This window comes from Columba livia, chromosome 4 (genome assembly GCF_036013475.1).
Source record: "Columba livia isolate bColLiv1 breed racing homer chromosome 4, bColLiv1.pat.W.v2, whole genome shotgun sequence".
NCBI classification, from domain to species: Eukaryota; Metazoa; Chordata; class Aves; order Columbiformes; family Columbidae; genus Columba; species Columba livia.
The window spans coordinates 15501303-15511863 of NC_088605.1; the positions used below are offsets into that span (position 1 = coordinate 15501303).

The 10561-nt window shown below is 58.8% G+C and overlaps 1 protein-coding gene across 1 annotated transcript; it reads right to left on the reverse strand.

Moving 5' to 3' along the window:
* Window positions 1–4749: 4749 nt before the first annotated feature.
* Window positions 4750–7527, reverse strand: NKX3-2 (NK3 homeobox 2). Its single transcript, XM_065060561.1, has 2 exons — window positions 6858–7527; window positions 4750–6392 (listed from the first exon to the last, which is right to left on the reverse strand). Exons 1-2 carry the CDS (start codon window positions 7261–7263, stop codon window positions 5917–5919), a joined length of 882 nt encoding a protein of 293 aa, XP_064916633.1. The 5' UTR covers window positions 7264–7527; the 3' UTR covers window positions 4750–5916.
* Between the last annotated feature and the right edge of the window lie 3034 nt (window positions 7528–10561).

A 10561-nucleotide genomic window follows, 5' to 3' on the forward strand; every position in this document is an offset into this window, starting at 1 on the left:
AGCACTGTTTTGGTTGCCAATCGGCCGTGCATGAAAAGGGTGAGTGCAGCCTTGCAGTCTCTTCTGCTCGTTTTTTTGGTTTTTGGTGTTTTTTTTTGTTTTTTAGAAATAATATAGTTTTTTAAATATTTGAAATATATACGAGCACTGTTACCTATATATTTATCGTTATTAATAGCTGTGTCCCTATTCTGGTGGAAAGGACATCAGTCACCAGTCCTGATGGCAACTTGTACCCCTTTGGAGAAAGCAGGTAGTTTCTTCAGGTCGCCACCCGCCCCTGGCCCTCAGCGGGGCTGACCCTCTCTCCCCCCTGCTCTGCTCTGCTGCTCCCAGCGCCGAGCTACTGCCGCGGGAGAGGCTTCCTGGCTCAGAGGAAGATCCGTTGCTGGCTACCAACGGTGTCATTCGGGAGCACAAGTGCTGGCCTCTTTACTACCGACTCAGATTTGAGTTCTGCAGCCACCACTACCCGCTATTACGTTTTCAGTGAACGCCCCGACAATTGCACTCATCACCAGCATCACTTGGGAACTGCCTTTCGGCTAACACCTCTCCCAACTCCGGTACAGAGGCGGGCAGAGGCGGAGAGGGTTCTTTAGTGGCCCCGACGGCTCCGGGGAAGCGGAATCAAAACACCCACCCTCTGGCCAGTGCTTTCCGCTCGGGCCCGTGGGACCCGGCTGGGAGCTGGGCAGGGAGGTGTCTGCGGTTGCGGGGGAAGGAGGGCAGCCCTCACCCCTGGCCTGCCCGGGGCTGGTGCCGTCCCTCACCGTGCACCTCGGTATCCCTTTCCCGAGCAGGCCCGGGCGTGAACTCGCCCTCCTGCTCCGCACCATCCATCTGGAAAGAATGAGGGTTTGCATGTGGATCACTGAAATTCTTTCATTCCCTTTCAAATATATATATATAAAAACATACAAATACAAACCATGTTGGGGGGAAAAAAAAAAAAAAAAAAGAGAAGTCCAACATGCGGGTGAGCGTCCGCCCGGTCCCGTGGTCTCTCGGCAAGGCACCGGAGAGCCGCCGAGACGTGCTGCCGCGGTGCGGGGGAAGAGCGACTCCCTGGGGGCAGAGCGGTGCGAGGGTCACCGCAGCAGGAGGAACCGGCGCGGCCGGGGTCTCCGGTCACAGCGTCCTTGCCCATCGGCGTCTCTGCTCTCCCCTGGAGCAGGAAGCGCTACCCGGCCCGGCTGCCGTGCGACTTGGCTGTGAAATGGTTCTCGGTTTCCCCCGCAGCATCAGACAAGGAGAAAGCACACCCCCCTTTGGGGAGGCTTTCGGACAGGCGAGGAGCGGTAGCATCCCTGAGGTGTGTTCCGGGCCAGGAAGGTGCTCTATATTTTCCCCATCACTTGAGGAAAAAACAGGCTCCGCGCTGGAGCCACCACTGCCACTGCCTTACGGCTCCCCTGGCCGCGGGGCTCCGGCTTTTCGGCCGCGGGGGTCAGCCCTGCCCCAGGAGCGCTCCCGGCCTGCTGCGGCAGGAGCATCCCTGTCTTGGGCTCCGGGGCTCTCCAAGCCGCGCTGCTTGCTCCGGGCGGTTTGGTGCTCTAGTCCCGGGGAGCCACCAGGAGGGCAGGTGAGCTTCTCCGTTCCCCCGGCCCGTGGGCCGTGCTTCGGGCGCTTCACCTTCTCACTGACAGGAGAAACGGAGCAGAAAACTACCTGCCAAAGCCCCAGGCTTGCCGGGGAGAGGCCCTTAACCCCCGGGCCACCTTTGCCCCCTGCTCCCGGGAGCCACTGGGAGGCCAGGCAGGTGCTGCGCCGCCGGGGGGCTGCCTGTGCTGCGATATCTTCTGCTTCTCCTTCTCCCGGGGAAGCGTCGGTGGTTTCTGCTTGACAAGTGAAGGGGGAGAGAAATCTACATGGTTTCCTGTTTTATTACCCTGCGAGCAAGCAGAAGGTATCTAAATATAGGCAGCCTCCCGGTTACACAGTTGGTCTCTGCGCCTGTGCTAGTGTTTAATACACAAACACAAGCGCCTATGGAGACATATGCAAAGATATACACAATTTACATTACATTTCAACAGTCGAATGTCTTGTAGCTGCGGTAGTTACTTTCTCTCTCTCTCTCTCCCTCCCTCCTTCTATTGCGACTATTTTCTTTTAAGACTGGAGCTTGTCCACGACCGGATGGAAAACGATTCCCACGGCTCCTGTACGAATTCGCGTTTTGGGAGAGGGTCCGAAGTTGTAATATATCGTTAGGGAGATTGTTTTCCTGTTGCAGCCGTGGATGTGCTGATCAACTGAGTTTGTGTTCGAGGGGGGATGAAGAGAGCATGGTAGAGCTCGGCTTCTGCTGATAACTGCAACGTCGAAAATCCAGACTAATTCCCTTGGCCCTAGTACAGTTACATGCGGGTTAGTAGGGACTTTGGCATGAAGAAAAGACAAAAAGACTCAGAACGTTTGCTTTATATTTTAAATCGTAAAGTTATAAGTAAAAAACAGGAATAGAAACGTCTCCAAATTCCCGAAAAATTCCATTAAAATAGCGATTAAATTTTCTCGATGCAAAATACTGACTTTTCGCAAATATCGGATTTTGCCAATCTCCACCGAGGACACTCTCAAAGCCTAAATGTTCGATATTAAACACTACCCTAAAATTACAAGTAACTTCACTTGAATAATCTATTTCAGTAATTTCTGTCTGCAGTAAAATGCATCTTTGTTTTACCAGATTCGGAGAAATAGTTTGATGTTTTATCCCATATATGTTATCCGTGTTACAACCCGGGGAACCCCGGGGAAGCCCTAATGACCGACACTTTCCTTTCACATCAGGCGGTTCCCTACAGCGCTACATCCGTCAGCAAGCACGAAGCAAAATGATAAAACACGGTGTCTTAAGGGAAAAAGCAGGCTTCGAAATAATCCTCTTTCCAAAGGAGACCCCGATGGGAACCATACCCAGCTTCACCGAAAGCACTCCCACACACCCCCACCGCTTTGCCTCCCCATACCCACCGGGACCAAAAGCTCCTCTGTTGTAAATTGTCCCATCGAATCTGGGATGGGAGTCAGAGGCTGTATGTCTTGTATGGGGTTGCAAGACTCATATGGGGCTGCAGGCAGAGAAACATCCCCAGGGGCCAGAAAAGGAGCAAACTGAGTTGTCCGCGGGTCAGCAGGGGCTCCTCTTCACCTTCCCAAGTGCACGGGGGCCCTGCTCCTGGAATCCAAAACTTTCATTTTTCCAGGAGTAAAAGCATCGGGAAAGGTGGAAGATTTTTTTTTTTTTTTTTATTTAAGATGTCGGGATCAATATATGTCAGTCCTCGCGCATCCGCCAGCGTCTGCTCTATAAAGCACCTTTTTCGCCAGGACCGCTACATCTGGAGCGCTGCTTCCGTCGGCAGGATTGCCGACTCGCCCGTGGGAACAGAACCAAAACCAAAGCATTCCCCGGGTGCTCTGACGGCTTCAGGAGCAGTGAGGTCGCCCCGAGCACCCGCTGGGGCCGCCGTCGCCCCTGTTCCCCCCCACACCGAAAGCAGCCGTGGCTGCCAGCCCGGGTGCACCTCTCCTGCAGGGCAAACGCCCCCAGCCCGCAACGCTGATTATCGGAGCCTGGAGAAAATGAAATAACAAACCGGGCGAGGGCCGGGACGAGGGTGTGACGGATGAACAGCCCAGCTGTCTCTTGGAGCGGCTTGCGAGAGCTGCGGCCGGGGGGCGATGGGGCAGCAGGAGCTCCCCCTGAGCCACTGTGTGCTCGGGAGTCGGAGGGAAGGCCGTGCGATCCAGCGTTAAAGGAAAGAAGCCGGCGGCGCCGGAGAATCGGCGGCGCCCAGGAAAACCGGACTCCTGTGAGCGGGGCTCAAAGGAGGTCTCCATCGGCCTGGAGAAAATACCGTAGCCAGCACCGGGTCCGGTACATCTGAACATCATTTCACGGCCCTAGCCCCTCGGGTGGAGCTGCTCACCCCAGCGTAGGCTGTCCGTCCCTTCCAGCAGTGCGGCGGAGGGTGGGAGCCGGTGGCGGGGATGCGCTGCCAGCACCGTGACGAGGGCCCGGGCTCACCGCGGAGGCTCGAAGGGGATTTAGTCCAAGGTGGGAGGCTGCCCCAAGTGGCTATCGCGGTTGTGTCGGGATACAAACAGGCTCGGCCATTTCGCCGAGGAGTGCAAAGCCACGTCTTGCGGCCCCAGCCGGAGCCTCCGACCGACCGCGGTCCCCGGCCCCGGCCTCTCCGCCAGGCTCCAGAAGAGAGAAAACAATCCGCCGGCCCACGCACTTTCCCCGGGAGCTGCTAAGGTTTCAGACCGATATGGCCCGCACAGCGAGACCTCCCTCGCCCTGGAAAACCAATTTAACGTGCCCGCGGCTCCTCCGACCGCAACGCATCCTCACCGTCACCCAGGCAGCGTGAATCAAACCAGCGATCCCGGCTCTCCAGCGTAAAGGGGAATCGCTCCATCCTGGACACGCGTTATCGAATAACTCCTTAAGGCGCCCGGCCCGAGCCCTTTCTTCTTCTCCGCTTCGCAGGGAGGAAACCGGCGCCGCACGGTGCACACGGGCAGAGCGGCGCGGGGACCGGAGCAGAGATGCCCGCCAGGCCCCACGATCCCCACCGCCGGAGCTGCCTGTTCCCAACAGAGCCAGCGTCAGACTCCGTGCGAGTGGGAAAAGAAGGGACGTGGTCTGAACTACAGCCTGAAGTCTGCTGCAGGGAAAAAGTCGCTGGGGAAACCCGTGTCAACTCTCAGAAACGACACAAGCGGCAGAACTAAGTGTTAAACTAAAGTTTATAAATTAAAAAGGAAAGAAAAAAAAAGTACAGCGGGTAGCTTACAAACATTCACAATTCATTCGAAGTAAATAATCTAGTTGAGTGCACAGTGCCATTAAAAGAGAAAGGGAAAGGGAAAAAACAAAAAAAAAAAAAAAAAGAAAAAAAAAGAAAAAAAAGGAGCAATTAGTTACCTTGAAAGAAAGAGACTGTAATTACATTGCTGAGGAGATCTGAAATCCCCGCCCCTGAAGGAGAGGTCTGCAGAAGAACTGTAAAAGGCACTGATGGTATTAACATTTCCCGTTACATCGATTCCTTAAAATGCCTGACTAGAAATATTCACATTGAATATAAAAATAATAATAACAACAACTTTAATACAACTGGAAAGTGCGAAAAAATCCATAACTCCTCCCTCCCCAAACATGGAAAGATCTCAGGAAAAAAAGGAAAAGAAGAAGCCTGGAGTTTTGATAGAAGTCTCACCCTTTTGTGACATATTTATCCTTTGCCAGGGATCATGGAACACAGGAATAACATGGGCAACAAGAGCAGGGGGGATCTGAAAGAGGCTTCCTTACATTCAGCACCATACAAGGCACACTCAGTTTGCAACGAGTTGGAAGACCAAGGACTCAAACAGACGTCAAAAATAATCCTCCTTACAATCCACCGAGGGAGTCCTTGATCTTGTCTTTTGAGCTGCATTTGGTTTGTGGGTTGTTGGGGTTTTTTTTCCTCTCCTTTTTTTCTCTCTTTTTCTCTCCCACACAAGATCGAGTCTCTACCAATCCGAAGCGAAATAAAGCAAACAAACAAAAAGTCTACACCAAATACACTGACAACATGGATACCATGAACTAGTCGTGCCGAATCGCAAGAGTCCTCGGCTGGCAGAGGGGACAGGGCTGGGGCGGGGGTGGCTGAGAAGCCCTACGTTGGAAGAGGAGAGGGTGAGGAACCATCCAAATAATATTAATAATAAAAATAACAATAAAATAATAATAAATACTGTCCAAGGCACTGAGAGCTGCAGTTGGGGCTCTGGATTTTAGAAGCTGGATGGATGGATGGATGGGGGGATGACAGAGGGGAGGTGGGTGTTCTGGCTGCCAGTGTGTGTGGTGGGGGGGCTGCGGAGGGTGGGATGTATGTGTGCCCCTCACTGAGTGCCGGCGGCTGCGGCGCAAGTGGACAGAGCCCACCCGGGCAGGCAGTAGTAGGGGTAGTAGTAGGAGGGCTGGAGGGAGAGCAGCGAGGGAGGCCGCAGCACCTCGCCGGGGTGGTACTGTCTCTGGTCGTCGCGTACCAGCACTTTGACGGCCACTTTCTTAGCGGCGGGGGCGGCAGCCAGCAGGTCGGCAGCCATCTGCCGCCGCTTGGTCTTGTAGCGCCGGTTCTGGAACCAGATCTTCACCTGCGTCTCGGTGAGCTTCAGGGAGGCGGCCAGGTCGGCCCGCTCGGGCCCCGACAGGTACCGCTGGTGGTTGAAGCGCCGCTCCAGCTCGAAGACCTGTGCGTGGGAAAAGGCTGCGCGGGAGCGCTTCTTCCGCGGCTTCGGAGCCGCCACCTCCTCCTCCCCCGGCAGCAGCTTCCCGCACTTGCCCGCTCCATCCTCCTCCTCCGGAGGACTGCGATCTGCGGACAAGGAAAGAGCACGGTGGTCAGGGCAGGCAAGCACCGGGATACCTACATCCCCGCGCCCCGCACCGCTCCGCGGACAGTCCGCACCCGCGCAGGCGTCCGCGCGCGTTCCTTGAGGCCAGCCTGCAGCGAACAGGCGGGCGGACGCCCCGCCGAGCCGCTGCCCATCCCGCCGCCGGGACAGCCGCCGCCGGCAGAGCCGTTTCTCGCTCTCCTTTAAGCGCCGGGCGCCCTCCCGGGCTGCGGTCTCAGCCTGGCAAAGCGCGCTGACCGATCCGCCCTCTCTCGTCCCGCGGGACGCGTTTCGTGCGCCTTTTGCCCCGGCAGAGCCTGGGCCCGTTGCACAACCACTCGGGACCGGCGGAAAGCCCCGATCATCTCCCGCTCCCGGCTCCAGCGCGGGACCCTCCCGCCCTACCCGCGAGGGTGCGGAGGGGCCGCCACCGAGGCCGCCCCTACCTGAGACGGCGGCCGACATCTCGCTGTCACTGAGGCCGGCGGCGTCCCGCTCCGCCGCCTCCGGTGGCTGCACCTCCTCCGCCGCCGCCGGCCGCCCCCCGCCCGTGGTTTCGGCGGGGCGGGCGCTGCCACCGGCGCCCTCCTCCTCGGAGCGCCGCTCGCCCTCGGGGTCTTCGCTGAGCGCCGAGTCCGAGTCCCAGCCCGCCGGCGTCCGCGGAGCCGGGGCGCGGGCGGCTGTCGCGGGCGTGGGGAGCGGCGGGCCCTCGGCGGCCCCGCACAGCCGCCAGCCGCCGGCCGCCCCCGGGGGCGGTGGCCGCCCCGCCGCGTGGCGGGCGCGCTCCTCCTTCTTGTTGAGGATGGCCTGGATGGAGAAAGGCGTCAGGGCGTTGCCGCCGCGGACGGCCATGGCCCGGCGGCGGGCGGCCCCGCGGGCGAGCAGCGGACCGCGCCGCGCCTTCAGCTGGGCGACCGCATCGCCGGCCGCGGCCGCGCCGGTGCCGGGCCCTTCTCTGCCGCCGGGAGGGAGGGCGCCAGCGGGGGCAGCCTCTCTGCGCCGCTGCCGGCCCGCCCGCCCATAGGGCCGGGGCCACCGCGCCGCGCTCCGCCGGGCGCCGCCGCGGGTCCCTGGCGGCGCGGGCGCTGCCTCCGCCCCGCTCTGTCCCGCCCCGCGCCCGCCCTCTCCTTTTTCTCCCGGCGGCGCTGTCATCCCTCACGGCCGCCTGACAGCGCCGGCCCCGCGCCTTCCCATTGGGCAGCCCCCGCGCAGCCCGCCCAGCGATTGGCTCCCCGCCGCGGGGCGATGCGGCTCCGCGGGGCGCGCGGCGGGGCGCGCCGCGACTTAACCCTTTGCGGCCCGCGGGGCTCCACTGCCGCCCGCCGGCCGTCCCGGCCGCCGTGCTGCCGGCCGGTGCCACCCGTGGCGGAGGCGACCCTCGGAGGGAGGGTCCCTCTGCTTGGCGGAGAGCGGCGGCTTCCGCCCCTGGAGCGAGGGATAGTAGTTTCATCGTGTTTCCACTCTCGGCCGAGCCGGGCAACGAGCGCTGCAGCTCGGCGGCGGGGAAGGGTCCGGTCACGGCGGCAAAACATCTCGGGGGAAGGGGAACAACGCCACAGGCTGGCAAGCATTTGATGCGTGTTGCTCGGGGAAGAGCGTCGAGAATTAGTTTGTTGCAGGGTCTGTCAGGGATCGCTACGCCGCGCCCGGGCCAGGGCTGTGTGAGGTGCGGGGAAACCTCCCGAAACCTCCGGCCGCTCGCCTTGTGAGTGTAAATGCAAAATAGCCTCGACTGTTTTTCGACAACAGGCTTTTCGCCCGATATTTGTTTAAAAGTGTAGTCAGTTTTATGTTAGGGACTGTCTTCGGCCCATGGGGCTTTTGAAGACCGGTTTTGGAGGGCAAGTTCTCGCAAATTGAAGATTGCTTTCCTTGAAACCACTCTTTCCACCCCCCCCCCCAAAAAAAAAAAAAAAAGGCCCTAAACAAGAAGCTTTTGGAAACTATTACATGCACGTGAATTGTATCAATGCGACTCATTGCCAAAGCAACAATGTGCCCCAAGTATCATACTTGTCCTTATTTCTGGCATTATTTGCATTCTCAGAGCTAACAGAAAAGTCCCGGCGAGGGTATCAGCAGGTACACGAAAAATGAAATTTTAGTGCTTTACGACCGTGTTTTTTTTGGTGCTGGGGAGTCGAGGCAATGTAACGAGATAGAGAATATCACAATCATAACCCCAAACTTGGCTTCGCTTCGTGAGCCGATTCCGCAGGGTGTTAACCAGCTTCTTCACGGGCGTGCTTCCACCTTCAACACTTTCTTACTTGATCTCGCAGAGATGAGCGCCTGTTCGCAGTATACCAGAAAGCCACGATAATCGATTATCAACGACTCTGGCACGAATTAAGTGTTTTAATTCACCATTCCTACCCTGAAAATAAATTCATGTAATAAATAATTCCGCTTTCATTTGCAGCACGAAGCCGGAGAGCAACTTCGCGTGACTGAAGGAGAACAGGCTTTATCTTTTTGAACAAATCCAGCCCATTTTAATAATCTTGCTTGGAATCACCCATTAGGGTTTTTTTACCACCCAGATATTTCTCGGGAAACCCGTCGCTTCTGCCACCCAGATTTCGGTGCCACAATACACTCAGGAAATATCCAAAAGGGATTTTTTTTTATTTTTAAAGCCGGAGGGAAATAAGGGGCATCTGGGGAAGCTGCGAGAGATCCACTTACGAGGAGATGTGCAGGAGGTGTAGGAAGAGTGCCTTGTGCCGGCATTTTAAGGGGTGCTAAACAGCCGAGAGATGAAATTTGAGGTGTTAGAGGAGATGTGTGGCCAGATACGTGGGTATAGAAAAGGGTTCTGCTCTTCTAAGGGGAAAAGCTGGAGGTGCGGGTGGCAGGAGCTGACGGCCGGAGAGGGGCTCTGGGCACGGCGGAGTCGGGGCGCTCCGCGCAGGAGTGGCCGGGGCAGCTTTCCGGGCTCGGCTCAGGTGCGGCAGGCCGCCGAGCGGGAGGTAGAGCAGGCGGCTGCTTTAGCGCTGGGGGAGCGGCGGGAAGGAGGCAGAGGCGCTCTCCCTGGGGCGCCTCCCTCCAAGCTCCGGCACAGGCAGTTTCCAGCCCGCGAAGTCCCTGATTTACAAAGTTTCGCGTCCAAGCTCTTGGAAATACCTGCGGTTAGTTGACAATGGGTGTAATTCTTTGCTAATTTGCTCAGCTCTCCCTCCCATCTCCTTTTATTTCTTTTTTTTTTTTCCCCCTTTCTTCCTCTTCTTTTTTTTTTTTTTTTTTCTGTCTCCCTCTCCCGCCTCCCGGGGAGATCTCTGCGCCCTCTTCTCGACCAGAAAACTACTGTTTGGGGGAGGAAATGCCTGGGGAGGAGGCCGAGAGCGAGCAGCAGCAGGGTAAGGCGCAGGGGAGCGGCAGGAGGTCGGGCAGGGCCGGCGGTCCCGGGACTGCAGCGGCCGTGGGCCAGCTGGGTGGTCCCGCCGCGCCCGCCCTCCAGCCCCGCCGGCGGAGACGGGCAGCGGGAGGGAGGGAAGGAGGGAGAGATGGGGGGAGAGCGGCGGCCCGGCATTGCTTCACACTGACCGCCGGGCGGGGGGCTTGCAGCCTACTCCCGGCCTCCCTCAGCTGGGGCAGCACGGGAGGGCCAGGGCTCCCCAGCCGCGGCGTGCGTCGGGAACAGGGCCCCCGCTGAGCGCTGGGGGAAACTGGGCGCAAACTCTCCTCGCAGGAAAAGGCTCGAGGAGGACGAGAGGAAGCAGCGGGGTGGGCAGCAGAGAGGGCAAGGCAGCGCCTGAAACGGGGATGTCGGTGGGGGCACGGTTTCCACCTTGCCTCCACCCCTAATAAGGGCTCCGCACCCCCCCCACACCCCTCTTCCCCGAGGTTTGGAAGCAGCCAAAATCCATATGTTGTGTCGGATCCGCCGTTCTACAGACTTGTATTACGTTGCAGCGGGGAAAACCCAAACCCCGTCGTGCTCCTTAACTGTATTTCCCTAGGCACACCGGAGACCCCCCCGGCTCTTTATCCGACACCCGCTCAGCAGCCCTGCCAGCCGCTCCTCTCGCTCTGCTCCCGCCCGGCGGCGGCCCGGAGGCCCCGCGGCGGAGCCGGCCCGGCGCTGCCGGCGGACGGGCTGCCCCACCTAGAGGCGTCCCCGCCGCACTGCCCAGCCCTGGGCGGCCAG

Coding starts and splice junctions, on each gene's coding strand:
- NKX3-2 (XM_065060561.1), bottom strand. CDS start 7,263: ATGGCCGTCCGCGGCGGCAACGCCCTGACGCCTTTCTCCATCCAGGCC. Junction 6,393..6,857: donor GATGTCGGCCGCCGTCTCAG/GTAGGGGCGGCC, acceptor CCTTGTCCGCAG/ATCGCAGTCCTCCGGAGGAG.